Below are 11,120 nucleotides of genomic sequence, written 5' to 3'. Positions count from 1 at the left end.
ACAAATTCCTCTGACTGCTTTTGAAATAATCTTTTTCACTTCTGCTCTATCTGTGAACACTGTTGGACGGTTCAATCGCAAGTGAAGCATTATTATTTTATCATGTTTTCTTGCATACAGAAAATCTTGATTTCTAAATGAACTGAAGCTGTTAGATACATTTAGTGGAGTAAAAAGTACAATATTTCTGTCAAGTAAAGGTGAGAAAGAAAATACTTTTGAGTAATTGTACTTCCCAACACAGACATGGTGCAAGGGGACGTCACCAAGTTTTGTGACATACATTGTTGGTTTGGTTTTTTTCTAAGGTTTTATTTACAATAAACAAAGTATATAATAGCACCTTATCTTTTAAAGAGTTTTTGTAAATTGAAAACAACGAAAAGCAGCTGCAGCTTCATGTTCAGTTTCCTCACATGAGGATTTATAGTTGTGTCTGTGCTCAACACAATGCTGCCACCTTGTGGTCACTACAGAATCAGAATCAGAATCAGAAGTATTTATTGACAAGTACGTTTACACCTACCTGGAATTTGCCTTGGTATATAGGTGCATACAAGGAACATAAAACATAAAAACACAATAAGTACTACACACATGAAAAAAAACAAATATAAAATAAAAAGATATAAAAGATATATATAGAAAAAAAATAAAGTAAAATGCAAAATGCAAAACAGGAGTGCAATGAGAATGTGCAATGTGCAATGTAATGTGTGTTAATGTAACACAGACTTGAGGCGTGGGGGCGGGATAAGAGTCCAAGTCAGGTGGGGGTCCCGGGCCTTGTTGATAAGGCCAACTGCAGCCGGGAAGAAGCTGGTCTTGTGGCGTGAGGTTTTGGTCCTGATGGACCGCAGCCTCCTGCCGGAGGGAAGTACCTCAAAGAGTTTGTGACCCGGGTGGGAAGGATCGGCCACAATCTTACCTGCACGCCTCAGGGTCCTAGAGGCAAACAGGTCCTGTAGAGATGGGAGATTGCAGCCAATCACCTTCTCAGCAGAACGGATGATACGCTGCAGTCTGCCTTTGTCATTGGCAGTGGCAGCAGCGTACCAGATGGTGATGGAGGAGGTGAGGATGGACTCGATGATTCAACTTCTTCAGCTGCCGCAGGAAGTACATCCTCTGTTGAGCTCTTTTGGTGAGGGAGCTGATGTTCAGCTCCCACTTGAGGTCCTGGGAGATGATGGTGCCCAGAGATGAGCTCAGCTTGTTGGTGGTCGGAGCTCATGTTAAACCCTTTTTCTTGTCTGTGTATTTGATTCTGGGAAAAAAACATTGTGTTTAATATCAGTGACAGAATCAGTGAGGACGTGAACTGAGAGTTGATTACTTACCGGCTGAAGAGCTGCTGCCGTCGCTGTGATCAAGTGAAGTCTCATGATCTGTTCCGGCTGCAGACCTCGACGCTCGTAGCAGGTGTTTAGGTACATTCTGAAAAACAGCAACAGAACGAACAATTCATCGTGTTTTAGGTATTTGAACTGTCGCCGTGCCTGGGAATGAGCAGATAGAGAAAAAGAGAGAAATCATTGAAAGAAATTTGTATTTCTTTTAAACGACAACAAGCAATAAAGGAGCCAAAAATATGTAAAAAAAAAAATACTGTAAATAATAATATTGTGCCAATAAAAGAGAAAGAGAACTGAAATCAAGCATATATAGTGATAAAAATTATGAAAAATTAAACAACAATAACCTAAACATATGAGTGCAGCATTACTGAACATAATTAAAAGAAACAAATGACTTAACCTTATCCAAGTCTGACCCCGTGACCGCAGCCGGAAGCCCAGGTACAGTATGTCAGACAGTACAGTGCTGAGGTTTCTTTCATGCACACATGCAACCGAGCAAGTTTAAGAGAAGCGGGGTTCAAAGCAGGAAGTGTTGATCAGCGCCGCACGTACAGTGATTCACTTGAATGAAACCTCAGACCAGATTTTCTCTTCCTGTCGACTGCTCCGGAGAATTCTCTTTTGCTCCACTTCCTCCAGCAAGTTAGCGGCACACTTCAGGCCACGTAAATGAATAATGTGCATGGAGGGAGTTGGCTGATTTACAGCATATTCTGTTTTATTTATTTATTTTAGAGGATAAAAAGATCGCACTCAAACTCACAGAGCGGAGCATCTGCGTTTCTGAAAAATAAATACACCCGGAGATCTTTGAAAAGCCCGGAATGTAGTTTAATAGACGTCTGAACATCTGGATGAAGAACAAAACGTTCAGAGACAGATTTACAGAAGCTCTGCGACCGTCAGTTTCGCAGGGAAAGAAATTCCCAACCTCTAAATCAGAGAAGTGAACATAACGCAGGTTAGATTTACAAGAGCCTGTCAGGGTTTCATATTTTCCTGTGCGTAGTTTCCACCATGCCCAAGGTGTTTTCAGTTATTTTGTATCTCCTCCTGTTTCATGTTTTCACACTCCGTGTTCTGTTTCGTGTTTTATTTTGTAGTCTCTGTTGCTTGTGTTTTCTTTCTTCACTTCCTGTCTGTGATTGTCTGCACCAGTCCTCATGTGTTACACCTGTGTCGAATTGCCCCTGCCTTCCCTGTGTGTCTGTATTTAAGCCTCGGTTCTTCCCTTTGTCCTTGTCGGATCGTCGTCGTATGTCTCTTGTCGCATGTGTTCTCGTGTCTACCCGCATACCCGTCCTAATCTCCTGTCCTGTCCTCCTGTCCGGATCTCCTGCCCTGCTATCCTTGTACTTCGGTATCCCGTGTCTCCTGAGCCTCTGCACCTCTGCACCCCCCGTGTAAGCTTCCTGTATTTTCTCCCTTTGTGCTCCCAGTTTGTTTGTTAAAGACTCGTTTCCTTTGTATTAAAATTACACTTTAAGTTTAAACTCTGCGTCTGGGTCCAACTGCCCCCCACACCCTGACAGAACGATCCGACCAAAGATATGGACCCAGCAGAGTTTAGTTTTTTTCACGAACAAGTTTATTATTTGGATTGTCTGGTGGACAAGCTGGGTTCACCGGGCACCCAGCACCAAGCAGAGACCCTGGAGGAGATCTCTATTGTGGAGGCATGGCTGAGAGACCGCCCTTGGGTGAGCCATTTCGTCCCGTACCTCGTGGAGGTGAGGGACAGACTTCAAGAATTCCTCAACCCTCCAGTCCCATCCTCAAACCCGTACGTGGGAAGCCGCCTGGCTCGGGGAGGACCCCGCAGCCTCCAGAAAGCTTCTGCTGTGGGTGGCAGATGTCGGAGCAGGAACCCCCCTCCTCTCTGGCCTGTTCACAGGCACCACCCTCCAGCCCCATCCACAAACCCGTACGTGGGAAGCCGCCTGGCGTTTGGAGGACCCCGCAGCCTTAGGGAGAAAGTCTCTGCTGGGGGTGGCAGACGTTGGAGAGGGGGCGCCCACAACAGGAACCCCTCACCTCCAGTCCTGGCTGAGCCACAGCTTTCCCCTGTCCTGGCTGAGCCACAGCCTTCCCCTGTCCTGGCTGAGCCACAGCCTTCCCCTGTCCTGGCTGAGCCACAGCCTTCCCCCGTCCTGGCTGGGCCGCAGCCGTCCCCCGTCCTGGCTGGGCCACAGTTCCCTCCTGTTCCGCGCCGGAGGGTCCCGGCTGACGTCACTACTGTTCCGACGTCGGGGATCCTCGCGGCGTCTCTTCCAGTTCCTGTCTCGCGCCGGAGGGTCCCGGCTGACGTCACTCCTGTTCCGACGTCGGTGATCCTCGCAGCGTCTCCTTCAGTTCCTGTCCTGCGCCGGAGGGTCCCGGCTGACGTCACTCCTGTTCCGACGTCGGGGGTCCTCGCGGCATATACTCCAGTTCCTGTTACGCGCCGGAGGGTCCCGGCTGACGTCACTGCTGTTCCGACGTCGGGGATCCTCGCAGCGTCTCCTTCAGTTCCTGTCCCGCGCCGGAGGGTCCCGGCTGACGTCACTCCTGTTCCGACGTCGGGGGTCCTCGCGGCATATACTCCAGTTCCTGTTACGCGCCGGAGGGTCCCGGCTGACGTCACTGCTGTTCCGACGTCGGGGATCCTCGCAGCGTCTCTTCCAGTTCCTGTCTCGCGCCGGAGGGTCCCGGCTGACGTCACTCCTGTTCCGACGTCGGGGATCCTCGCAGCGTCTCCTTCAGTTCCTGTCCCGCGCCGGAGGGTCCCGGCTGACGTCACTCCTGTTCCGACGTCGGGGATCCTCGCAGCGTCTCTTCCAGTTCCTGTCTCGCGCCGGAGGGTCCCGGCTGACGTCACTTCTGTTCCGACGTCGGGGATCCTCGCAGCGTCTCCTTCAGTTCCTGTCCCGCGCCGGAGGGTCCCGGCTGACGTCACTCCTGTTCCGACGTCGGGGGTCCTCGCGGCATATACTCCAGTTCCTGTTACGCGCCGGAGGGTCCCGGCTGACGTCACTGCTGTTCCGACGTCGGGGATCCTCGCAGCGTCTCTTCCAGTTCCTGTCCCGCGCCGGAGGGTCCCGGCTGACGTCACTCCTGTTCCGACGTCGGGGGTCCTCGCGGCATATACTCCAGTTCCTGTTACGCGCCGGAGGGTCCCGGCTGACGTCACTGCTGTTCCGACGTCGGGGATCCTCGCAGCGTCTCCTCCAGTCCCTGTCCCGCGCCGGAGAATCCCGGCTGACGTCACTCCTGTTCCGACGTCAGGGATCCTCGCAGCGTCTCCTCCAGTCCCTGTCCCGCGCCGGAGAATCCCGGCTGACGTCACTCCTGTTCCGACGTCAGGGATCCTCGCAGCGTCTCTTCCAGTTCCTGTCCCGCGCCGGAGAATCCCGACTGACGTCACTCCTGTTCCGACGTCAGGGATCCTCGCAGCGTCTCCTCCAGTCCCTGTCCCGCGCCGGAGAATCCCGGCTGACGTCACTCCTGTTCCGACATCAGGGATCCTCGCAGCGTCTCTTCCAGTTCCTGTCCTGCGCCGAAGAATCCCGGCTGACGTCACTCCTGTTCCGACGTCGGGGGTCCTCGCAGTGCTTCAAGTTCCTGTTCTGCGTCGGACGGTCCCGGCAGACGCCACTCCTGTTCCGGCGTTGGGGGTCCCGGCAGCAACCACGCCAGTCCCAGTTCCTGTTCTGCGCTGGACGGTCCAGGCAGACGCCACTCCTGTTCCGGCGTCGGGGGTCCCGGCAGCTGCGACTCTGGTTCCTGCCCCACGTCCAGGGCTGAGGTCTGCGCCCCTTCATGTTTCGGGACAGCTGCAGAAGCGGCGGTCATCTCCTGAGCTCCCGTGCTCCGTCCCTGACCGGCCTCCGGGTCGTCCTCCTGAGCCCCTGTACTCTGTTCCTGATCGGCCAAGGTGCCGTCCTCCTGAGCCCCTGTACTCTGTTCCTGATCGGCCACGGTGCCGTCCTCCTGAGCCCCTGTACTCTGTTCCTGATCGGCCACGGTGCCGTCCCCCTGAGCCCTTCTCTGTTCCTGAGAGGCCACGGTGCCGCCCGCCGGAATCTTTGTTCTCGGTCCCTGATCGGCCACCGCGCCGCCCGCCCGAGACTCTGTTCTCTGCCCCTGACCGGCCTCCGCGCCGCCCGCCCGAGCCCCGGTGCTCTGTCCAGGAATCCCTCCTCCGGATCCCCCCTCCTCCCTCCCGTCTAAGTGCTAGTTTTGGGCCGTCTAGAATTCGGCCCTTGAGGGGGGGGTACTGTCAGGGTTTCATATTTTCCTGTGCGTAGTTTCCACCATGCCCAAGGTGTTTTCAGTTATTTTGTATCTCCTCCTGTTTCATGTTTTCACACTCCGTGTTCTGTTTCGTGTTTTATTTTGTAGTCTCTGTTGCTTGTGTTTTCTTTCTTCACTTCCTGTCTGTGATTGTCTGCACCAGTCCTCATGTGTTACACCTGTGTCGAATTGCCCCTGCCTTCCCTGTGTGTCTGTATTTAAGCCTCGGTTCTTCCCTTTGTCCTTGTCGGATCGTCGTCGTATGTCTCTTGTCGCATGTGTTCTCGTGTCTACCCGCATACCCGTCCTAATCTCCTGTCCTGTCCTCCTGTCCGGATCTCCTGCCCTGCTATCCTTGTACTTCGGTATCCCGTGTCTCCTGAGCCTCTGCACCTCTGCACCCCCCGTGTAAGCTTCCTGTATTTTCTCCCTTTGTGCTCCCAGTTTGTTTGTTAAAGACTTGTTTCCTTTGTATTAAAATTACACTTTAAGTTTAAACTCTGCGTCTGGGTCCAACTGCCCCCCACACCCTGACAGAGCCACAAGGAAACTGTGATGGGGAAAGAAACCTGCACTAAATATAAATGTGTATTTAATGTAACAGGAGGCAAATGTTGTAGTTTGTTGTCATCAAAGTTGAATTTGAGCTTCAGAGAACTTTAAAATCACAACTGACTGAGACAAAACTTTATTTTGTTTGGTTAGAAGAAAAGTTGGCGCTCTAAATAATGTCAGCTGTTATTGTCTCGAAGAACAAGGAGTGGATGGATCACCACCTTTTCCTTTTCCATGAACATGTGTATTCAGTGAATGAATAATAACATATATGCTAAAGATTATAATTTTAATACTTTAAGCAATAGTAAAAAAAATGTCTCTGGTGGAGTCAAATCAAGATAATGATTTCTTACAAATTCCACCTCAGAGCTAAACCCAGCCTGTGGCTGTTATCAATTTAACCAAAGATTTTACAGCCATTTCAAAAGTTGTTTTCTAGTCAAAAACAAGATGTGACGTAGAGATAATAAATCCCCTTCTAACCCAGTTTGTACAACATGAACCCAAACTGACACGTCTCATTTTCACTAATATTTGTCTGTTGTTTAAACGAAACAGAGGTCGGTTGAGAATTTCAGGCTCGAAATTAAACAAAGTCACAACATAAGAAATCAAATGAAAATAACTTTTCTTTTACTGCTTTAAAGAGAATATTGTCCATCCATACAGCACGAGGCGTCACTGAGGACACTGGAAAACCCCTCAGAAAAGTTGCAAATTACTTTCTGGGTTTATCTAAAAATCACCTGGTTTTTAGATAAAGAAGAAAATACCTCAGTGACTCGAATATTGTGATTAATATACGTGACAGGAAAGAGCTCGGGCAGGAAGTGACAATATGTCAAATACCATCATCCTGCCAACTGTTATCGTGATTGGGATTTTACTTAAAGATACAACTTACTCGAATAACGTGCACGGAAACATCGTGTAAAGTCAAACTGATCATGTTATCACACACTGAGAATGTTGACCCCTGTGAATTCCCCCCTCATGCTGCTGAGTAAACACGACACTGTGTGTAATGTTGAACTGACCCAGGAGGTTTGTGGGCGAGGTTCCGGGTCGCTGTCGGTTCTGCTCCGGAGTCTCGCACTGCGTCGTCGTTCAGCGGCGCCGCTGGGACGGTTTACTGTCGAAGGCCGAAGGCGACTGCTGGTAGATGCAGTTTCATCAACTTCGGCTAAAAGGTCTGATAGTTCTCCGTCCTCCAACATGAAGTCGTCTGTTCAGGGAACGTAAATCTTATGATTATCAACTTAACAATTAGTTTTGAACAATTCTATCCATCTCATCACATAACACTGTTATTTAACTTCTCGAAAGACTTCTGTTAAAACTTTCTCTGCTGTCTCAGAAGTATTTCTGAATGTGCACTATTCCAGTTTACTGAGGCTGAGAGATATATTCTTACAGGCAGCCACTATTGTCAAGGTAGGTGGGTGGTCACAGCATCTATTTAAAAAACTTCCTTTATCAGTGCACTTAAGTTCCTGGGTAACGAGCAGCGTTTTCCTGTAACTTGTCAACTCTCATGTTAAGACGAAAACCTGGTTTCTGGAATCAAGATAAAGGGGATTATAGAAACCAGATTTCCACAAGTAGATTTCACCTGGAGAACGCACAAAGTTACACTTGCATTACAAATGAATATATAAATAAATAAAACGTTTCAAGATAGATACAAACCTTGCAGCAAGCAGACGTTAAGAATCAACATTTCTCATGTTAATGCAATGTTATTTTATATTTTATAAACTTAAAACAGAAGAAATAGACCCTCGCAACGATTGAGGCTTTTGAACAAGTTATTGTATTTTTCCTATTTCTTTTTAAGTTCATTAAATAAAAAGCGGCAGCACAGTAACATTTTTAGTATCTGTCATTTTAATGTCCATTCACTACAGGGTTTTGCTGATATTAAGTATCTAGTGTAAGTGTAATAACTCCACAGCTTCACCTGTGTGGGGGGGACTGGCTGCACAGTCAGGACAAATCCAGTCACCTTCAGGGCCCGTGGTTAATGAAGGTGTGAGGCAGCCCATGTGATACCTGTCAATCAACAGTACGACCTCCGGCCTTGTTTTGACACATGTCCAAACAAGGCAACACATTCATAATAATTCAGTTTATTATTTTTAGACTGCAGTGGGTGGTGAATCTCATGTCATGCTATGGTTTCCTGCTCCACTCGTCATACGGTGCGCTGACAGGAAATTAAAAAGCCTGAGCAAAGTGCTGCATGGTCTACACAATGCAGAGAGCAGCAGCACGGTGATAACGCAGCAGCACAACAATCTCAGGTGTTGCTTTCTACATTTGGAGATCAGACTCTCAACAACTAGGTAAGTGACTTTGTTTAATGTCAAAAATCCTTTGTTTATTGCTCTATTTAGTCTGGGTTTAGTTTTCACAACACGTTTACCTTCTTAGAAGCAGCTCCTGCAATGAAGGGGAGAGTCACAGAGGTTTAACATCTAATATAAAAGCAGTAAGATAAAATGTCTATTGTCTCACAAACACCGTTAGAGGAAGTGTTGCCTTTATTTGTGTTCAGTATTTTCTTCCGTTTTTTTGACTTCACTCTTTTTGGATAATCTCTGTAACAAATACAGGTCAATGTGTTGTATGCAGTGTGAAAAATGTCCATCATAGTTTATACCTGAACAAAACAGATGAATGTGTTAAGTTTCTTGAGAAATGCATTAGAAGCAAGGATTAGACATTAAGGAATGTCGACATGTGACTGATTCGATGAGTAAAAGATTAGTTTCCAATGTTGTGTGAAACTAAAAGTGGAAAAACTCTGAATGGAAACATGTTTGTGATGCTACAGTTACAGAGGACGGTGTGCGAGGCAGCAGCGTGAATGAAAACCAACCTACACGTTCATTTGACTTCTTTCACAGACACACAAACAAACCCCCCCCCTCAATCGTTCATCATGAACGTGACGGACGGCTGCAGCCTCCCCTCAGAGGAGTATCAGTACTACCTCTTCCCATTTGTCTACATCCTGGCGTTAGTCGTGGGTCTACCTGGAAATCTGGCTGCTCTCTTCGTCTACACCTTCAGGATCACCCCTCGCACAGCCTTCAGCGTGTTCATCAGCAACCTGGCCCTGGCGGACATCGTCATCCTCTGCACTCTGCCCTTCAGGATCCACTACCACCTCAACAGAAACGACTGGGTGTTTGGGGACGTCGCCTGCCGCATCACTGGGGTCCTGTTCTTCTCCAACATCTACATGAGCATCTGTTTCATGACTTGTATCTGTGTGGACCGCTACATGGCCACGGTGCATCCTCACGTCTACCTGAGGCAGCGGAGGCCCTGGCGCTCTCTGGCCGTGAGCGTGGCGCTCTGGTGCGTCGCTGGAGTGGCGATGCTGGTCTTCGTCCTCCGGGGGCCTCTGGAAACCAAAGCCAACCAATCTGGAAGCCACAGTTGTTTCGAGAACTTATCCAAGCACGAGTGGGCCACGCGTGTGGCGCCGTACAGCCTGCTGATCCTGATCTTCGGCTCCCTGCTGCCCACCGTGATCATCCTGGTGTGTTACCCGCTGGCTGTGAGGCGCATCTCCATGATCAGGACTCACACAGCCAAAAGAGCCTTGAGGGTCATTTACACCATCATGGCCATCACGCTGCTCTGCTTCCTGCCCAACCACGTGGCGAATCTGCTGCACCTCCTGCGACGCATTGATGTCATCAAGAGCTGCTCCGCCGCCAACCGCATCAACGACGCCAAGCTGGTCACCATGGCCCTCGTCACCCTCAACACGTGCCTGGACCCCGTGCTGTACTATGTCACCACCAGCCACTGCAAATGGAGGTGCTGGAAGATGACATGGCTGTGTGGACGAGTGGAGAGGAGCAAGGGTGTTTATACGATTTCAGTGGACCGAGAGAAGTGAACCTGTAGATATATAATTAAAATATAACTCTGCTTCCTTGTCTATATATGGAACTGGAGACTTTTATATAAAAGTGTTTATTGAAATTGTCATTTTACATCAAAATAAAGCGACGGATCGAAAACAGGGATCTGATTTTCTGTATCTTGTGCGGTTGTGTCTTGTAATGAGTCTACAGCAAGCAGACGTTAAGAATCAACATTTCTCATGTTAAAGCAATGATATTTTATATTTTACAAACTTAAAACAGAAGAAATAGACCCTCGCAACGATTTAGGCTTTTGAACAAGTTATTGTATTTTTTTCTATTTCTTTTTAAGTTCATTAAATAAAAAGCGGCAGCACAGTAACATTTGTAGTATCTGTCATTTTAATGTCCATTCACTACAGGGTTTTACTGATATTAAGTATCTAGTGTAAGTGTAATAACTCCACAGCTTCACCTGTGTGGGGGGGACTGGCTGCACAGTCAGGACAAATCCAGTCACCTTCAGGGCCCGTGGTTAATGAAGGTGTGAGGCAGCCCATGTGATACCTGTCAATCAACAGTACGACCTCTGTTTTATGATGAAATAACTTTAACAAATGTAGAAAACTTTTTTATTTCCTTCCGCTCCAATACTGTGACTGCAGGATGAGACCTGGTGATTGAAAACGTGAAGTACCGGAGGATTTACTCTTGTACTAAATATAACGTTACTGCTATGACTGAACACTGATGTACTGTTCTTCAAAGTGCGTTGAATCATGTCAAATTAAAACTCTGCTGCGACCCTGAACACCACTTATGAATAATAACTTGACGAGTGCATTGGTCGTGTGTAACATCATACCCTGAGTCACAGCGTGTGCACACCAGCAGCTGGTGCCTGCGGTCGCTGTGTCCACATTCCTCACAGATAACAGCATCGCTCGCCTCCTCTTCATCATCCACATCCTTGTTCGGCGTCCTCACCTTGATCTGCAGGAGCAGCACGAGCAGTTCAGCTATACCGGCAACTGCTTGTTCACAT

The 11,120-nt window shown here is 48.4% G+C and overlaps 1 protein-coding gene across 2 annotated transcripts; it reads left to right on the top strand.

Moving 5' to 3' along the window:
- Positions 1-8,428: 8,428 nt before the first annotated feature.
- Positions 8,429-10,235, top strand: LOC117764968 (lysophosphatidic acid receptor 6-like). Of its 2 annotated transcripts, none has more exons than XM_034591152.1 (2): positions 8,429-8,536; positions 9,101-10,235. In XM_034591152.1, the coding sequence occupies exon 2, from the start codon at positions 9,136-9,138 to the stop codon at positions 10,105-10,107; it is 972 nt and encodes a 323-aa protein (XP_034447043.1). In that variant the 5' UTR covers positions 8,429-8,536; positions 9,101-9,135; the 3' UTR covers positions 10,108-10,235. The 2 variants fall into 2 exon arrangements, with proteins under 2 accessions (XP_034447043.1, XP_034447042.1); XM_034591151.1 differs by having other exon boundaries at positions 8,432-8,536; positions 9,028-10,235.
- Positions 10,236-11,120: the final 885 nt, after the last annotated feature.

Source organism: Hippoglossus hippoglossus, chromosome 7 (genome assembly GCF_009819705.1).
Source record: "Hippoglossus hippoglossus isolate fHipHip1 chromosome 7, fHipHip1.pri, whole genome shotgun sequence".
Classification (NCBI taxonomy): Eukaryota; Metazoa; Chordata; class Actinopteri; order Pleuronectiformes; family Pleuronectidae; genus Hippoglossus; species Hippoglossus hippoglossus.
The sequence above is the reverse complement of the archived record's forward strand: the minus strand, read 5'-3'. Positions and strand labels throughout refer to the sequence as shown.